This window comes from Sphaeramia orbicularis, chromosome 11, assembly GCF_902148855.1.
Source record: "Sphaeramia orbicularis chromosome 11, fSphaOr1.1, whole genome shotgun sequence".
Classification (NCBI taxonomy): domain Eukaryota; kingdom Metazoa; phylum Chordata; class Actinopteri; order Kurtiformes; family Apogonidae; genus Sphaeramia; species Sphaeramia orbicularis.
This window is the reverse complement of record NC_043967.1, coordinates 43,427,667-43,447,544: the sequence shown is the minus strand read 5'-3', so window position 1 is coordinate 43,447,544 and position 19,878 is coordinate 43,427,667. Positions and strand designations below refer to the sequence as shown.

At 36.1% G+C, this 19,878-nt stretch overlaps 1 protein-coding gene across 2 annotated transcripts; it reads right to left on the bottom strand.

The window, feature by feature from the left end:
• Window positions 1–1,908: 1,908 nt before the first annotated feature.
• On the bottom strand, window positions 1,909–17,511 carry usf2 (upstream transcription factor 2, c-fos interacting). 2 transcript variants are annotated; one of them, XM_030147664.1, is made up of 11 exons: window positions 16,421–17,511; window positions 15,633–15,676; window positions 10,490–10,605; window positions 9,380–9,499; window positions 9,080–9,242; window positions 7,424–7,511; window positions 7,127–7,171; window positions 6,763–6,821; window positions 5,383–5,474; window positions 4,740–4,868; window positions 1,909–3,242 (listed from the first exon to the last, which is right to left on the bottom strand). In XM_030147664.1, exons 1-11 carry the CDS (start codon window positions 16,456–16,458, stop codon window positions 3,153–3,155), a joined length of 984 nt encoding a protein of 327 aa, XP_030003524.1. In that variant the 5' UTR covers window positions 16,459–17,511; the 3' UTR covers window positions 1,909–3,152. The 2 variants fall into 2 exon arrangements, with proteins under 2 accessions (XP_030003524.1, XP_030003525.1); XM_030147665.1 differs by lacking the exon at window positions 7,127–7,171 and having other exon boundaries at window positions 16,421–17,509.
• Between the last annotated feature and the right edge of the window lie 2,367 nt (window positions 17,512–19,878).

Sequence of the window (19,878 nt, the reverse complement as noted above, 5' to 3'; positions counted from 1 at the left end):
TACATACATACATACATATATATATATATATATATATATATATATATATATATATATATATATATATATATATATATATATATATATATATATTTATTTATTTATTATTGGGTAGCTTAACTTATTGATAAAACTACTTAGTCTGTGTTTTATTTTAATACTAGGAGTCTGCAAAAAAAAATTACACATATACAGTACAGGCCAAAAGTTTGGACACACCTTCTCATTCTTTGCATTTTCTTTATTTTCATGACTATTTACATTGTAGATTCTCACTGAAGGCATCAAAACTATGAATGAACACATGTGGAATTATGTACTTAACAAAAAAGTGTGAAATAACTGAAAACATCTCTTATATTCTAGTTTCTTCAAAGTAGCCACCCTTAGCTCTGATGACTGTTTTGCACACTCTTGGCATTCTCTTGATGAGCATCAAGAGGTAGTCACCTGAAATGGTTTCCTAACAGTCTTGAAGAAGTTCCCAGAGATGCTTAGCACTTGTTGGCCCTTTTGCCTTCACTCTGCGGTCCAGCTCACCCCAAACCATCTCGATTGGGTTCAGGTCCGGTGACTGTGGAGGCCAGGTCATGTGGCGCAGCACTCCATCACTCTCCTTCTTGGTCAAATATCCCTCACACAGCCTGGAGGTGTGTTTGGGGTCATTGTCCTGTTGAAACATAAATGATGGTCCAACTAAACGCAAACCGGATGGAATGGCATGTCACTTCAGGATGCTGTGGTAGCCATGCTGATTCAGGTTGCCTTCAATCTTGAATAAATCCCCAACAGCGTCACCAGCAAAGCAGCCCCACACCATCACACCTCCCCCTCCATGCTTCACGGTGGGAACCAGGCATGTAGCATCCATCCGTTCACCTTTTCTGCGTCACACAAAGACACGGCGGTTGGATTCAAAGATCTCAAATTTGGACTCATCAGACCAAAGCACAGATTTCCACTGGTCTAATGTCCATTCCTTGGGTTTCTTGGCCCAAATAAATCTCTTCTGTTTGTTGCCTCTCCTGAGCAGTGGTTTCCTAGCAGCTATTTGACCATGAAGGCCTGATTCACGCAGTCTCCTCTTAACAGTTGTTGTAGAGATGTGTCTGCTGCTAGAGCTCTGTGTGGTATTCATCTGGTCTCTAATCTGAGCTGCTGTTAATTTGCGATTTCTGAGGCTGGTGACTCAGATGAACTTATCTTCAGCATCAGAGGTGACTCTTGGTCTTCCTTTCCTGGGGCGGTCCTCATGTGAGCCAGTTTCGTTGGAGCGCTTGATGGTTTTTGCGACTGCACTTGGGGACACATTCAAAGTTTTTGAAATTTTCTAGACTGACTGACCTTCATTTCTTAAAGTAATGATGGCCACTCGTTTGTCTTTACTTAGCTGATTGGTTCTCACCATAATATGTATTCTAACAGTTGTCCAATAGGGCTGTCAGCTGTGCATCAACCTGACTTCTGCACAACACAACTGATGGTCCCAACCCCATCAATAAGGCAAGAAATTCCACTAAGTAACCCTGACAAGGCACAGCTATGAAGTGAAAACCATTTCAGGTGACTACCTCTTGATGTTCATCAAGAGAATGCCAAGGGTGTGCAAGGCAGTCATCAGAGCTAAGGGTGGCTACTTTGAAGAAACTAGAATATAAGAGATATTTTCAGTTATTTCACACTTTTTTGTTAAGTACATAATTCCACATGTGTTCATTCATAGTTTTGATGCCTTCAGTGAGAATCTACAATGTAAACAGTCATGAAAATAAAGAAAATGCGAAGAATGAGAAGGTGTGTCCAAACTTTTGGCCTGTACTGTATAATAAAAAAAAATCTGTGTATAGATAACATTCCACTTCTTGCTACTAACACAAATGTGAAACATATGTATTGAACAACACATAATTATAAACACTTCTGTTTTATTGTTGTATCAGAATTAGTCATGCCAGTGGTTATATTTCCATGCTGTGGTGACTTTCAGTGTAGACAAAAGCTGGTTAGTCTCAACTACTATAATCACTTCCATCCAAAATCCCCTTTGCACATTCCTGACCATGCTATGGTCGTCAATTGGCAGCGATGGTTCCCAAAACATCTTAAATATTAGGGATTACTGAAAAAAAAAAAAAAAGGAGGGGGGGGGGGGGTGCGCTGAATAGCAGCCGGTCTTAAATAAGACCCCATGTGACTGAGCCTCTATTTCAGTGCATTAAACCAGTTACCTATTAAGCAAATATACATACAGACAATGATTTAATGCCCAATAAAAGTGATTCACATGTTGCAAAATCATCTTTAAAACTCTATAGATCCAGTCTGGGAACCACTAGCGGTGCACTATCCCAATTACCTGAGCTATGTTAACACCTACACTCTCCAACAGGCTTTTATTAAGGCCTTGCACTAAAAATGAAACCCCCCAGGCCTGTGCTATAAGAGTAGACTGTGATAAAACTATAACTGAAGTGTGTCCGTTAGGTTTGTGAGTGCTGCCTGGTATTAGGAATGTCAGAGTTAAGAAGAAGAATTGAAAACTGCACTGAGATCACATCTAGTACGTGTGATCAGTGATGGTAAAACTAGACTACAGTAGCAGGGACCATCATGAGGAAAATGATCAATTTTACATGATTTTCTTAATTGCTAGAATTATAGCAAATGCAAAAATCAGCTCTTTTTTTTTCCTTTCTGCAGGCATAAAGATATTCCTTAAAAACTAATAAATTAAATGACAAAGCAAAACGGAGCTATCATTCATTTCACATTTAGTAGTTTCAAACACATCAAACGTCAACAAAAAGGTAAGAAGATTAAAAAGAATAATGATTAAAAGCAAATGTTCTGTGCCAGGTTCATAATTTAAAGTAAAAAGAACGTTTGGTGTGAGCGTGGTGGTTCGTGGTGGTTGTTCTCCTTGAAGCACAGGTGAGAGGTTTGGTTAGCTACAGTTTACAGATTCCAAGGCATTCACGTTGAACGACTGGAAGAGGAGGAAGAGGAGGAGGCGCTGTCAGTTTGCAGTCCTTCAGTGTTCGTCTCGAGTCCTGTGTGTTTGTTTTTTGTGGTCCAATTAGTTTCCTGTATCGTTCAGGCGGGTGGGAGTTTGCAACATTGTGTTTGTGATATAACATGTGTCCAGTCCACAATCATTGTGGCGTTGTATCTCCATTGAGTTCTACGCCGTGCTGCTGTAGCTGTGCTCGGAGGAGTGCATTATCATTCTTCAACTCTTCAATCTGGAAAAACATGAGGAAAAATGTTAAGACACCAAGCAAAACAAAAGAGGAATGTACGCAGTGGTAACATGGATAATATTCCTACAACCTGAGTGAAATCCTTCTGACTCATTAAGACTGGATTTTATAGAAACTGATCAGATATAATGTGTGTTTGTATCAGAGGATTCCAGTAATGATCAAATTAAATGTTTACATGGTAATTAGGTGTTAATATTTTAAATTGAACAATTCATCAAAAAAAGCTCCAAAACTCTCAACACAACTGGAAACTCCTTCTGACTGAGGCATTTTTATTTCCAAAACAAATGAAATATTAGTTCCACAATCTGGCCATTCTGAGCTGAGGTTTATTTTTCAACCATATTTGACATGTGAGTTTTACTTAATAACTAAAAAAATGTGTACTCAGGGTTCCTACAGGTTTCTACAAGTTAAATTTAAGACCTTTTTAAGTCTACTTAGAACAGAATTTAATGCCTATTTCACAGCCATACTGGCAAAAATTCATGACTCCTAGAATTTAAGAAAATGTATTTATTCACTCCAATGCCTTGATTCCCACCGTTTCAAGTCATTTCTCACCAGGGGCTGCAAACTTAACGTTAATTAGTTTCTAATTTTGATGTAAACTGTCGAATTAGAATGGGTGAAACTGAATAGACTAATGTTACTTTCTTTACACCTTAGACATTTAACAAACACATTTAACCCATAAAGACCCAAACATCCACCATCAACCTAAACCATCTACTGATCTAAACTGTTTAATACCTGTTGATCCACTAATCCTATCAATACATGTAAATAATTGGTGTAAAATACAGTTTGTCATCTTTTCATGGTCATTAGATATGACCCATTTAGATGTTCAGAGGCTCTGTAGTTACCATGGAAACACTGTCATCTTCTACAACACTGATTCACCAGTAAAAGCAATGGAATTGGATCAATGACAGTGGATGGAGACACTTGGTTTATGTTCAATTAATGAGAGATTTTAAAGAAAAAGTCATGTTTTCTTCAGTTTTCTCTATTTCTGATTTAATAACCCTTAACTTTGATCTGAGCTTTCATTAACATTGCTGCGTGAGGCTTTACTTTTGTTGTTTGGAGACCGTAACAAACATCTACATGATCATTTAATTAAATATAGGAAAATACATGATTTAAACTAAAAAAACAAAACAAAACATAAAATACAGTGGATAATATTATAATAAATGGTGATAAATCACCTAAGAAAAGTAAAATATAGAGGAAAAAGTAGTTTGGAAGTGCCACAAAAGTAGCACAGTCTTCATGGGTTAAACACAATACAGCAAACAAGTTTATGGCAACATAACTTAAGACCCAACATATCAAATCTAATAAATTTTAAAGAATTTTTTAAGGTATTAAATGCAGATTTGTAAATTAAAGTCTTTTAAGACCCAGTGGGAACCCTGTGTACTACTGTAGAAGTGTTTAGATGTGGACTGAACCAAAAACACTGACTTGTTGTCTTAGTAGTTCGTTGTCCATTTCCACTCGCTCCACCTCTTTGTAACTCTCCTGCAGTCGCTGGTTACTCTGACGCAGCTCTCGGATGTAGTCACAGGCTTTGGACAGGATGCCTCCTTTACTCTGAGGAAACCAACACACTGTCACGTTAGACGATCAGATCAAAATGAGTCACCACCTCTTTCCTTATGAATCATATTGTTCCACGTGATTATTCAACTTCCTCAGTGATTTTCTATTTTAGAGCCACAACACAGTCTTGAAAGTTTAATTGCTAATGTACAGTGAATAAGTGGAGTTCACTGGTCTCTGTATGATGCTGATGCCTCTTTTCAATCTTAAGTCATGAATCATCAGTTATGGTTAAACTAACTTTCAGTAGCAGTTTGTGCATCAGGTGAAAGAGCATGTTGCATAAAGCTACACAGTCAACTGGATCAAAGTATGACCTGCACAAGCAGCATAAGAAGACAAAGGGCTGGAAAAAGTCATGCAAATTAAGAAAAAACGAACAAGCAGACCTTTTCAGACATAAACGTGACAAGCCACTGTCACATTATCCAATGGAGACAGACGGACATGGATTGTTTAGCTAATATTGTTAGAAACATAATTTTCAGTTGTGTTTGATGCTCACCGCTCCAGTTCTACTGTCGACACTGCAGTCTGGGATTATTTTTGACAGTGTGACGATCCAGTTATTTATTTTGTCTCTTCTCCTCCTTTCCACTGCAAAGAGAAAAAAAAACATATGTAAGAGTTTGTACTAATATGAAACAGTGTTCTGGTAACTCGCTGGTAGTTCAGGTACATAATCTGGGCTTTATTTATCATCTACTTCAAAATTAAATAAGTTATCAGTCCATTTTTGATTCAAGCAGTTTAATAGCTTTTTTGATTATTTTTGTACAGGTAATGACTATTGATTGTATTGGTACCATTTCTAATTCATTATAATACTTCAATCAGACCCATTCAGTTTTGACAGTAGTTCATGGTGATGAACACAGAACTGTATATTCATACTGGTTACACTGGTCTAACATGGAGTGAAATTTTACAATAATAATAATAATAATAATAATAATAATAATAATAATAATAGTTGTATTGTATATTGTTGGAAAGCCTGATTACTCACCTTTACAACAAGGTAAAATTTGTGAGGATCTCTTGCATTTACAGTTTAAGCAAACGGTTAAATCTGTGGGTAGTACTAGAGGTTGACCGATATGGGTTTTTCTAAAGCCAATGGCAATTTTGAAAAATTTAGTCAGCTGACGGCCAATATCTACAGCCAATTTTTGAGGCAGATATATATTTTTTTTAAAGCACACTGAACGTAAAATACAACTGAAACACTCAGATAATTAAGAGTTTTATGAAGCAATATAAATGAAATTATTAATACACGTACACATAGTACTCTTAACATTTACTGAACTTCAAGTGCTGCCCACACAGGTACCTGATCAAATATTTTTACTACTGATCAAATATTGGCTTAAAAAAAAAAAAAATAAGGCCGACTATTGACATTGGAAAAAAATAAATAAATAAATAAATAAATATATTGGTCTACCTCCAAGTACACCCCCCCCCCCAACATTCCAAATTCCCCTGCACTATTCTCCTGTAATGGTGACGAATCAGGCTTTCCAACAATGTATGATACAACAGCAATCGGTATAATAATAATAATAATAATAATAATAATAATAATAATAATAATAATAATAAAAATAAACTTTATTTGTATAGCACCTTTCATACAGAAATTGTAGCCCAAAGTGCTTCACATTGATTGAAAAAAATACAATATTAAAATACATTTAGATTTGATTAGAAATACAATAAAATAAAAATAAATATAAAAACAGCGCACATTAAAATATTTGATTATGCATAGAATTTTTGAAGTGCAAGAAATAATTAAAGAGGAGAAATAATGGACTGGAATAATGTTTTTTGATGAGTTTAGATAGAACTTGCAGACATTAAACCAAACCCCACACACCTTCATTGTGCTGTGCTCTTCGCCTTTCATCTCTAGGGGCCCGGGGACCATCTACCTTCCTGCAAAAACACAAACACACAAAATTATGGGTGAAATTTACATGAAATGAGGCAGATTTTCATATAAATGAGCTAAATTCCATCAAAAATAAATCTTCAGATACATCCAGACAAAAGGGCTTTTATCTATCTTGGCTTGTTTACAATGAGTGCTCCATTTGTTTTAATCAGTGTGAGACTACAGAGTCTCATTTTGGGGATGGGTGTCAGGTCAGGGATGCTAATGATCGATTAAAGAGCCACCAGATGTCGGTCTCTAAAACACATGACAGGGATGGGGGGGCGTATGTGAAAGTTCTTCTCACCAGTTTGTGCTGCCATGCTGCAACATCTCGCTTTCACCAAGGTCTCTGGGGATGGCAGGTAAGTAGGACAGAGTGTGGTTTTCAGATGTTGGATGTTTTAAATTATGTATACACCGACACAACCGATCATTGGAAAAGGGGACACAGATGTGCAGAATGTTGAAACCAATGTGGTGTTACGGGATAAGGGGTGAGAAACTGCAGAGGTGATATGTCAGCGGACCTTAACATGAGTGGTTGTGGTGATATTTAATTTCAGTGATGGGATCGAGGTGTAGATCGGCGTTTTATACTCACGCGGTGTAAGTGTGTGTCCGTGGAGCGATGGTACGAGGAGCTGTCGTCTGCAGCACCTCAGGCGGACTCATCATCACGTAAAACTGACCTGGAGTTGGAAGGACGACAGACAAGGACATCAAAAATAACACTGATCTACAAGGACAAAAATCTCCAGAATAAAAGTAATGAAATATTAGCAAGTTTGAGTCACTAATAAAGAAAAAAAAGTCAAAAATGCTGGTTGGCTGAAGTTTCCAAGATACAGTCTTGGGTCAAAATGTGAAATTCTAAGACTTAATGAGAGAATAAATGAATGTTTGTCTCAGAACTCCAAGATCTACTTCAAAACACTGTTTATATATTATAATACATACACTTTACAGGTTATTAGTAGCGGAAGTACATGTACATAAACTAATATATATGTCTTTATCATATACACTGAAAACATCAGCTAATCAGCACTTCTGACATTTGTTTTCCAATTCATTCATTAAAGTATTTATGATTAAGCACATTTAACCTGAGAACTTTAAAAAAAAAAAAATAGACAGCAAGAATTGGCCTTACATGAGCAAAACAGAAATTAGAATGCAGTTCAGAAAACACTGATGCAGGAAAAGACACAAAAATGCACAATATCAATAATAATATGTAATAGTTACATTATATGTAATCAAGGAAAACAGCAACAGGAAAATATTTTTTTTTTGCTGTTGTAACCAAAAGTTTTGGCAGTGACACAAATGGAATCTTTGCATGAATGTGATTTACTTGCAAACAAAGTCATTGAAACTTACATAAAATACCTATGATCATAGTTCTTCAGTGTAGCTACCCCAGGAAAAAAAAAACAACAAAAAACTGAGGCAGCAAAACTTGCCAAAACTATCTTTGTATCATTGCAAAAAGTTTTAGCCACAATGGCATATGAACTAAAAACAATTAAAAACCTTCCCCTTATTAGACTTATGTGGAAAATACAAAACTTGCAAGGATATCAATGTTCATTATATGTTTAAAAAAAAAAAAAAAAAAGGAATTAAAAGGAAGAATCACGTATGTGCAACAAGACAATACATTTCTAAAAACATGCATACAGATTGTATTTTTGTTGAACTAGACTCACTAATTTTAATTCTGCAATGTCACCATATTTCAAGACTTTCATAAAACAAAAACTCTATATGTTGCCAGGTCCAAACATACACATTTGCAGTAAAAGTGAAAGTAAATCCAACACAGAACTTTGCTGAAATGCCCTTAAGTTGACCCTAAAATAAAGTACAATTCAGTAACATTTAAATAACTATTGTCAGTTTCCACACTGAACTGAATGGGTTATAAATAATTATTACTCTAATAATAAATAAATGACATTTTTTATGTCAGTGTTGATGGTCTATAAATGGTAACATGTAACAAAATCATATATTAGATTAAAAAATATCATTAAAGATAATTATAAAATCGCTGAGTATTGGATTCAATAAATGACCAATCCCTATAAATAAAAACAAATGATGACGACCGAAAAAAAAAAAAAAAAAAGACATAAATGTATAAAATTAATGTAAAGGGTTGATTTTTGACTTTTTGTTTCAATGCAGAGGCGTCCTGATGCCTTCAATAAACCCTTTCACTGACTCCAGATCAGATCAGCTGTTTTCTTACCTCCTGCCTGTGTGATGGTTGGCTCGGCGGCGGCCTGCACCGACACGGCTGTGGCTGTTCCATCGCTGACGGTGGCGGCAGGAAAATAAGCGAATCGTGTCTCTCCTCCCACCGTCTCCCCGGCAGGACTCCCCCCGTTACTGAACGGGTTCTGGATGACGGCCTGTAGACACAGATGAGTCAATACAGCAGCAAAAACTAACACACAGCTGATATTTGGCGGCAGAATTACAGTATTTTCTATGGTTTGCCATGTGATTTATTTTGTGTTTACGGTTCAGTCTTGGTTTATTTACCCACCTGTGCCACGGCCTGGGGGGTTCCTGCAAACGCTGCAGTGGAGACGACGCTGACGGCTCCGGTTCCATCTGCCGTCGCTTCTATTTGATCGTCTGTCACCTGAACGACGCGATAGGTCACCTGGAGAGAGAAAAGCAGTGGAAACTCAACATGAAACCAGGGCTGGGAAACATGGACCCACCGAAGTACACACAGATCCGTCTCATGTGGTTTCTGGTGACATCTGGGGATATGAGGTAGAAATATCATTAATTGGTATAAAGGTGCCTTTGTGTGAGTATAAATTAAAATTATGATTATTTTAATATTTCCATGAAAAGACAACAATGATCAAACCCTCAGAGTCTGAATAAATGAACACCTGGTGAAATCATCTGCATAATCAGAATTACTCTGTGAATTTGAAGTGTTTTTGAGGTTGTTTAAACCTTTACACAGCAGAAAACAAAGACATATATTAAAGTGTAATGAATCCATCTGTTTATCAACTAGAAGATACAATAAAAATGTCTAACAGCTTTAGAAATTTCAAGGATATCAGTGACAGTGTATTTTTTTTACTGTGAAATAATATACCATTAAAATGACATAAGAACAACACCCCTATGCATAAATGTACAGAATGCACAAAAATTACATTAAAATAAAAATATGACCACCAGATTTAACATCACCTACATATACTACGAGGAAACACAACCTAAAATGTGTGTTTGTGTTTATTCACAAATGCAGAGTGGAAATAAACATGTTTGATGGATCCTGACATACGAGTAAATGAGAAAAGGTGATTAAAAAGGTGAAATAGCCAAAAGGTGTTAAAATCAGACGATCAGAATTTGCCACAAAAAGTGCGAGTCGTTATCCTTATATCCTTATTTATATTCAATACCACTGTTAAATGTGCACACTGTCATTTTTACGGTTGCCAAGAAACATTTTTACACATAATACAGTTTAAAAGATGTAACTTGGTGTGAAAAGCACTGGTTTTTATTGTTCGTATAAATGCTGATAATGCTGATTAAACACAGAGATGAGAAATAACACAGCGCAGAACGGATAATAACACAAATGGGAATGTTTGTGTGCATATCTGCGGTCTCACACCTGTCCTCCGCTGTTCTCTGTGCGGAACTGGTACTGGACATTGTGGTCAGTGAACGCAGCCTGCGGGACGCCAGTGATGGTCACTGCAGTCTGCTCCTCCGTCCCCACCGCCTCCCCTACCACACACACACACACACACACACACACACACACACACGAAATACAACAGGTCTCAAAACACACATAATCTGACATGTCTCAAAAACACATATAACACTGGGGAATACAGTTTTTGTTGAGTTAGGTCTGACAGCTGTTTTTAACTAATTTTTGGGTGCGGAATCCAAAACTGATCTCAGTTTTTCTCTATCACATCAAGTTTTTGAACTATAGGATCCCCGTTTTCTTAAAAAAATATGAAAAATACTGTACTTAACAGATATGTGCTTGTTTTATAAAAATTTTCACATATTGACATACAATGAAATATCAAATCCCCTACGAACTGAATCCTCGTGAATTTCAAAATCTGCATCATTGCTGTCACTGCGTTCTTCAACATCACTCAGATCTTCTAGAGGAGGTAGTTGTTTGAAAACTGGCACTGGAATTTCAGCTGAATGAGGCATTGGTCTTATAGCTGATGGTAGATTAGGATATTCTATTTTACTTTTATTTTTCTTGTTAAATCCTGATGTTTTCACTAAACGAAAGTAACAGTCTGTGCAATCTTTTTGCTCTGGCCAAACCATGGGGATACCAAATGCCAACTGCTTGTACACTTTGTGAGGGGCCCATGGCTTGTCTTGATCACAGAGTTTTACTTTAAAATATGCAAAATACGCTTGTTTGACAAATGCACTGATGTTTGCCCTCTGACTTGGAATGGTGAAATTACCACAAATATAGCAAAAGGAGTCAGGGTTGTTTAGGCATTTACGACGAGAAGTAGTAGGAGCAGACATGATCTGGGACAAAGGAAATATATACCTATGTAAATAAAACACTAAGATGGAATAGTTACAGGCTTTGAAAACTAAAAAAACAGCATAAAACAAAATAGAACTTACAACGGTATGCCCATGGTTACAAGGTTAAGAGAAAAGCCAGCACAAATCCTCTTAATTCCTACTATGCTAGCTTTCTGTTTGCAGATATTGATAGTACTGACCTATTGGGAGCTGCACACACCTCTCACTGCACTGTCTCAATTGTGACTGCACAAACAAGTTGCCACGTAGCTGTAGATGAGTCCAATCGTAATCAGCTGGCAAGTCTTACAACAGCTAATCAGTGGAATTTTACTTATCTGGAGGGTAAGCTGTGGAGAAAAAACTTGATGTGCTAGAAAAAAACTGACTGAAATTTTGGAATCAGCATGCCAATTTTAGTTTAAATCAGCATAAAAATCTAACTCAACAGAAATTTTTTTGAAATTGTTCCCCAGTGTAATCTGTCTCAAAAGGCTGGAACAATCAGGCACATTTTTGTTTCAACATAAATTACTGTATTATTTATTAAATACTTGCCACACACACATTATCATAAACATTTTAGGAATAGTAATAAATAAGTATTCTCTAAGCGCCAGTCCTGTAATTCAGTTTACAATAACTTAAACACAGCAGCCACAACTTGCAGAATTAATAATTACGAGAAACTTAGACATAAAATACAGATATTAATTCTGCGCTTCAGATTTGTGCTGTATTTTCAGTACAGCTACTCTGTATTTAACATTTCTATCTGAAACAAACAGGGTGTATTTGACGCCTTAATAAATAAAGTTCGGTTGACGATATTGAGTTTATGCTCATTCTAGTTCTAGTGTTGTAACTGTTTTTAATGGGAGACATTGTCACACAGGGGGAATTATAATCATATGTGGGAGGGGAGGTGGGAGGAGACGAGAAGAGGAGTAGCTGGGTGGGGGTGTATAGGAGGTAGAAACTCCACAACACTTCTGTCCTCGGGGGTTTTTTATGTTTTTATGTTCAATGTGTTAGGTAGAATATACACTTTGTCTTTTAATTCTACTTTCTTTTTAATATAACTTATTTTTAGCTATTTACATTCTGTATTTATTTATTTATTGTTGATGTGGTATGACTGTTTCTGTGGAGTGGTGACCGTATTTTGAATTTCCCCTTGGGGATTAATAAAGAAAATCTATCTATCTATCTATCTATCTATCTATCTATCTATCTATCTATCTATCTATCTATCTATCTATCTATCTATCTATCTATCTATCTATCTATCTGTCTGTCTGTCTGAAATGTAAGTGTGAAATGATGCCACATAATCAGATTTAAAAAAAAAAAAAAAACTTAATCACCACAATAGTACTACAACATAATAAATACTAAGGAGTACTTGACAGATCTGATGTGCTTCGATGCGGAGATCAACACTGAGGCAAACCTGCTCTTTATGCAAATATTTAACATAGTGTTCAGTTTATATATTTCAGCACCTGTGCATCTTCTTCTTTTTTTTTTTTTTTTTTTTTTTACAGAAGTTAAACCCATCTTGTACCTTAGAACAACTTCTGACATTTTAATGCATCCATCATGAATAGTTTAAAAGTAATGACTGACTGAGCTTTTTCTGCACCTCTAGCTTTTACAGTAAAACCAGTACCACAGTCATAAACTCACAAAAACTAATGAAGATATGAGGATGAATTTTTGTGTGGAATTTACTCGAACTAATAACATTATTTTGCAAAAGCATGAAGCAAATTGGAAATGGCCAGTAGGGAATAATGTCTGGTGATTTACACTGGATTTAGCCCTAATTTATAATAGAATGCATAAACTAATTGATTGGAAGAGACAGCACTGAAATCATTGACACTGTTTTTTGTTACTGCCTTTCTTACTCTGTGATAATTAAAAGTGTGAACTGAAGATGTTTGAGTAAACTTGGTAAAAGTTCCTCATTTTTGCAGAGTGGCTGCGTTCAAAGTGTTACAATATTACAGAATAGGTTGTACATATACAGTACTGTGTGTGCAAAGGTCCTCGGACAACATTAGATTTGTTGGTTTAGTAAAGTTATAATAACCACACATTCGCTTCCCTCAGTCTCTGTATTCGATGCAATCTGATATCTGTGTAATATGTACAGCAGGAAATACTAAAGTTTCAGGTTAAAAACAGCTTCTATAAACCAAAATGCCAGTAGTTAGTGTGACTTCCCTTTGCATTTAACATGCCGTTAATCCTTTTGTTCAGAATATATGACATTTATTGCATTCATTTTCTGATATTTTACACCAGGTTTCATTCAACACACGTCAGATGTTTCTAACCTTTTGTGCTGCTTCTTGTCATGGGGTCAGAGGTCACATTAAACAGTGACTTTAACATTTACAACAGATTTAGTTCAGTTTTTTGTGTATGTCTTTTAAGGCTGTGCACATATTTCCTCTATGTAAAAATAATGAGACATAAATGTGGGGATTATTTCAAAGGTGAACTAAGACTTTAACACAGTACTATAATTATTGTGATTTTTTTTCCCACTGACAGATACATGTAATAGTATTTAAATATTTTAGTGCATCAATGTGGAGCAACATTAGATACTTTTGTCTCATGGTATAATCCTGCATCATGGTTATAATATTATATGTATTCTATTAAATAAGTAATGACTGTTGTGCCGAATTCTACGCCCTGCCGAAAACTGCATCGCCAGCAGCTGCCGAAAAACAGCTCCTCCCTCTTAAGTCAGCCATAAAGAGGACAAAATGCACCAAATTCACACTGTCACACCAGAATAGCTCCAAATGTGAGCTGCTAAAGTAAATTCACTCCTTTAGCCTCACAAGCTAATTCTGATGGGGGATGCAGTTTTCAGCAGTACCCTGTGCAAAATTCTGCTCCCTGCCGAAAACGGCATCCCCAGCTGCTGGTGATGTAGTTTTCAGCAGTATCTGTTTACATTGTTATATATTTTGTGTGTTGTGTATCTAACATTTAACTTTAGAAAGTTTTATATACATTACAGTTTGCACATTCTTTAATATTAAACAGATAAAAAAATATAACTGCAATATCTTACAACATTATTAATTACTTAATTGCTACACAGGTATGATGGTGTTAAGAGGTTGAATAATTCACAGTTAATTTCATACCCTACAGCAGGGGTGTCAAACTCATTTTAGTTCAGGGGCCACATTCAGCTAAATTTGATCTGAAGTGGGCCGAAACACTAAAAGTATAATATAATAATATATAAATAATGTCAACTCCAAACTTTTCTCTCTGTTTTAGAGTGAAAAAAGTAAAGTTACATTATGAATATCTTTGCATCTAAAAATATCCCTTCAAACAATGTGAATAATATGAATGAACTGAAAAAAAATTGTAATTTTAAGAATATTATGCTTCAGTTTATCATTTACACATGTACATTATAACTTCCAGATCACAGTGAATCTACAAATACACAAAACATTTAATAACAGGAAGAACATTATTAAAATTGCACTTACTTCTCTTAAGACATTTTAGGTTGTTCATATTTGTTCAGGTTATTCAGATATTTTTGCAATATTATACTTTGTTTTAGTGTAAATACATGAAAACATTTACAAAGAGAAAAAATTGGAGTCATGAGTATTTATAGGTTACTATGACCCACTTGAGACTGAATTGGTCTGAATGTGGAACCTGAACTAAAAGGATTAATATCTTAGTGTAATTTTTGCATTTCACAAATTCATCCCAAGAGCCAGATTGGACCCTTTGGCGGGCCGGATTTTGCCCCTGGGCCGTAGGTTTGACACCTGTGCACTACAGTCAGAAAGGAGAAAAAGTTGTGACAGGATGAATTTAGTGACATTGTCCTCTTCATGGCTGACTTAGGAAGGGGGAGCAGTTTTTAGCAGGGAATAGAATTCGGCACAACAACTATTATGTAAAATAAACGTAAAATATGTAGCAAATGTTGGGTGCCTTGAAAAGCACTACATAAATCTAATCCATTATTATTACTATTATTATTATTATCATTATTACAGTTATTATTATTATTATTATTATGGGGTAAAAAAGCACTTTGTATTGTCTTGTACATGAAATGTGCTATATAAATAAACCTGCTTTGCCTAAACCTGCCTAAAAAGTGCAGCTCCTTCTGAAATATCAAAGTGAAGAGAGTGAAATACAAGTTGGCCAGAATTACTCACCTTCCTGCAACTGCACCACTTCTTCTGTTTCCTGTTTGTCGTGACTAAAAAAAGAGAAAAGAAGAGTGAATCAATTTGATCTTAAACCCAAACAAGAAATTTCACAGTATCAGCTTTTTCCACACATGATGCTCTCGGGCGCCCCCAGCTGGTCAAGTGCAAATATGATCCTAGTGCATGATAAATAAAATTATACACAAACGTTATGGGAGCTTGACAGAAATGCAACTTAATGCAGCTTATAGCGAGAACATATGAATTATCAGACCCATACATATGAAAAGTAAGAGTTTAAAAGGCTGCATAAACTTCTAAACTAACTGGACCACTCCTCCAGACGCCCCTCTGGTTTTGTTTTTATTGTTAGTTTTTTCCCCCTCATTTATTTATTTCTCCTGTTTAATGGGCAGTAAGAGCTCAGTGCGTTCATGTGTTTCCTAACAAAAAATAAAAAATAACAAAGCCACAAATCCTTCAGTACATTTGCCTTCTGTTCTGGTTTCTATAAGTGAATAGATGTGACAGATTTGCAAAAAGGAAGCAGAGTTTTCGCATTAAATTAAAACTCTTGCTGGAAACAGACGCACAGCATCAGCCGCGCGTAAATGTGCGGATTGTCCAAGATGGATCATCCGGAACCGGCGACGTGAAAACATGCAAAAAATAAAAGTAAATATTAAAAGTATGTGTTAGTGGGGTTATTAAAGAGAGCATTGCGTTGCAGGGAGATCGGGCTTTAGGCCGTAACGGGAGCCATGGCTGAGCAGGAAGCGGCTGCAGCCTCTCACCTCGCCGAGCTGTCCAGACTCTGCTCCAGCATATCCATGAAGCTTTTGCGGGTGTAAAACGCTGATATTCAACGACACTGATTTACGGAGATGGAAGCGCTGATCACGGGGACAAACACACGGGTCATGTGAGAAAGACAGTCCAGGACACGTGAGGCACCGACCGGGCAAGAAGCTAAAATGGAGGCCGTTGCGGAGCAGGACGGATCCGTCTGCGTCTGTGCGCAAAAACAAAAAAACACTCCGGCTGCTTTTACGCACGCACTCCGAGCGGCTCGATCTCCTACTCGGGGGGTTAAATCAGGCTTTTTTTTTTTGGGATAAACCTGCTGGTAGTTGTAGATTTTTCAGTTTGATAGTTGGTGACAGTCGGTTTGTCCTTGGTTTCCTTTTTGTTGCTCCGCGGCGCACAGCTGCTGTTTATCCGCGCAAAGCTGCGGCTCAGACATGCGCCTAATAAGACATGGAGTGGACTAGTTTGTGTGTTTTATTGGGCGAATAAATGAGCGTTTTTGCACAGTAATCGCGTCTTTGTTGATTCCCTTTATTGTAATTTGCATCCACGTGACTGCGCGTAAAGAGTTTTAATGGATAAAAATGATTTTCATGGTTTTCCACGGATTCATAGATTTATTAAAAAACTCAAATGCGTCGTTGGTTTTTCTCTCGAGCTTGCAGAAAATATGGTTTTCTGACTACTCTTCTTCCATCAGTATTTGTCTGTCACATGCACAATGACAATCATCTCCTCAAGAGTATTTTTTTTTTTTGTTGGTGCGCCCAGGTGACCACAGAGATCCAATACGGGTTTTCCCTCGAACCACATGACAGAGAGTGTCCTTGTCGAGCCACAAACCAGCGGCGCATAAGGCGATCATAACTCACTTTTATGTCATGATGTAGAGCCACTTCCAATTAGACCTTAAACCCGGGATAAAACACATTCCTCAGTATATTGTCTGGGCTGCAGATTTAGTTAAACTATCATTTAAAGTGAAAAATGTTGTGTGTTTCCGCGATCACTCAGTTTTTCCGTCATGTTGAGCCGGTGGGAGGCAGCACTGGATCCACAGCATCATGAAGACATCACCAGAAAACACAGCATTCCTCACATTATGCTTTATTTAACCAGGACAAGGACTGACGAGCGCATTTTACACCCTTTATATCCTTCATTTTAAATAATTTTGAAAGAAGAAGAAAGATTTTGTTTTCCTTTTACTTTTATTTCCAGCTTTTATTATACGTCTGTTATTGTTCTTCTGTCTAATATTCTTCTGTTAACCCTTTCATGCATAGTGCTCACTACAGTGGACAGTTATTCTACAGCTGTTCTCTTGTGTATTCATGAGTTTTGTTGTTTTAGTTGCAGATCAGCCAACACAATGGACGCTTATGCACCATCCCATACACTGCAATTCATACCATTACTGGAACTTCGCTGTTTTTTTTTTTTTTTTTTAATAATTTTTTAAAGTATTTTAACCCTTTCATGCATGAATTATGAAAACCTTAATCGAGATTTTTTTCCTGAGTATTTTTATTCCTATTCAGGCATGAAAAAAACAATGTGATTGAATTTTTTTAATGAATCTATTATTCATGGAGTTACAAAAATGTCCACTCAGCTGGAGAGCATGCGTTAAATTTTTGAAGCAAAGACACGTATATTTAAAATCCATCATCATAAAGTGATAAACTGTGTGAAATCTATGAAATAAAACATTTTTAACGCAGCTAATCTGATGTTTTCTCACATTTTATCATACTCTAATACTAGTTTTTACTAATTTCACGGAGATAATACATAAAAAAAAAAAAAAAAGCTTTTTGTTTGAGAAAATCAGCTGTTGATTTACACTCAAACATGTTAGTGCGGACCAGGTTTATCAAGAACAGCAAAGTTAAAGTAATAGTCTGAATATCAGTGTAGATGATGCATGAGCGTTCACTGTGTTGGTTGATATCCTCTTGAGATCCAGTAAAGTGAAAATCTTTAGCTTTTTTACATTAAACAGTCATCTTGATTGGAAACTGCAAAATGCAAGTTTTTTAATCTTTTTAAGATTTGTTCTAGTAACATACTATATAGTGAACGACCATCAAATGAAATTTTCTCTACATTTTTTTTTTTTTTTTTATAATATTCTCTGCATTTATCAGTGAAAACCAGGTATTTTCTATATTTAATCCACTCATCATGTGGATTTTCACAATTATTCAATTAATTTTTGCTCCATTGACATTACACTGCCTGAAAAAAAGTTATACAATATTGTTTTGCTTTGATTACCGACTGCAGTTTCTGTCCATCCTATATTTTGTACTTATACAATATACTTATTTAATGTCACAGTCAATTTCACCTCATTTCTTTATGTCCAGAGTTGCATTAATGTTTTTCTTTACGATCTTGTATGGATGATAGCGTGTCTGACCACTGTGTAACATCCTCTCCATCACATTACAGATTCAGGTTCAGGTCTGGACTCTGTGGTGTCTCATGATCCTGAACCTCTCTTCCACAATCTGATCCTGATGAATCCTATAGTGTTGTCATCTTGGAATATGTTTAATCCACTGATGTTCAGACCTGGTCATTCAGTATATTCAGGTTGTCAGCTGACCTTTTGAACTCATTACGTTACTGAACCAGACCTGACCCACTGAAACCACCCCAGATCATAAAACTGCCCCCACAGGCTTGTATTGTAGGCACAAAGCATGATGGGTAATCACTTCATCCACCTCTCTTCTCATTCTGATGCGCCCATTACTCTAAAACAGGGTCAGTCTGGACTCATTGGACCACATGACCCTTTCCCATTGAAACACAGCCCAATCTTTATGCTCTTGATCAAACTGATGGTTCACCTTGTTACAGCTGAAACATATTAATCACTGCAGTAATTATCCAGTGGAAGTATATGAGCAATTTGAAGGTTAAGGTTGACTCGATTATCCCTATAGCAAAATTCAGTCTCTGAACATTATCCTATGATCCTAATACACACACAGTTTCTAACATTAGCATTAGCAATTAGCACATATTAGGAGCAGTGAGATGCCATTGAAAGCACATAATGTCAGAACTTCAAACCTTTTTTTTTTGTTGTTGTCCTGGGCAGTGATCATTATGAAATCAGCAAATAAATAAGGATTTTTTTTTTTTTTTTAAAATAAAAAGTCACTTGCTACATTAAAGATGGATGCATTAATGCTTGTGTAATTATAATCCAGTGAATACTTTTACGTAATAATAATAATAATAATAATAATAATAATAATAATAATAATAATAATAAATCTTATTTATAAGCACCTTTCAAGACACCCAAGGACACTGTACAACAAGATAAAACAGACAATCCATAAAATACAAAGAAATAAACAGATAAAAGAATAATTAGTATATATAGAAATGAAGATGTAAAATGGAGAGTAGGACTTATGGTGGG

What these genes read in the sequence shown, in the direction of transcription:
- usf2 (XM_030147664.1), bottom strand. Translation starts at nt 16,458, where the DNA reads ATGGATATGCTGGAGCAGAGTCTGGACAGCTCGGCGAG. An exon ending in CAGCATGGCAGCACAAACTG is followed by an intron (nt 6,822 to 7,126) that starts GTGAGAAGAACT and finishes GTGTTTTTGCAG; the next exon opens with GAAGGTAGATGGTCCCCGGG. An exon ending in AAGAGCACAGCACAATGAAG is followed by an intron (nt 5,475 to 6,762) that starts GTGTGTGGGGTT and finishes TTCTCTTTGCAG; the next exon opens with TGGAAAGGAGGAGAAGAGAC.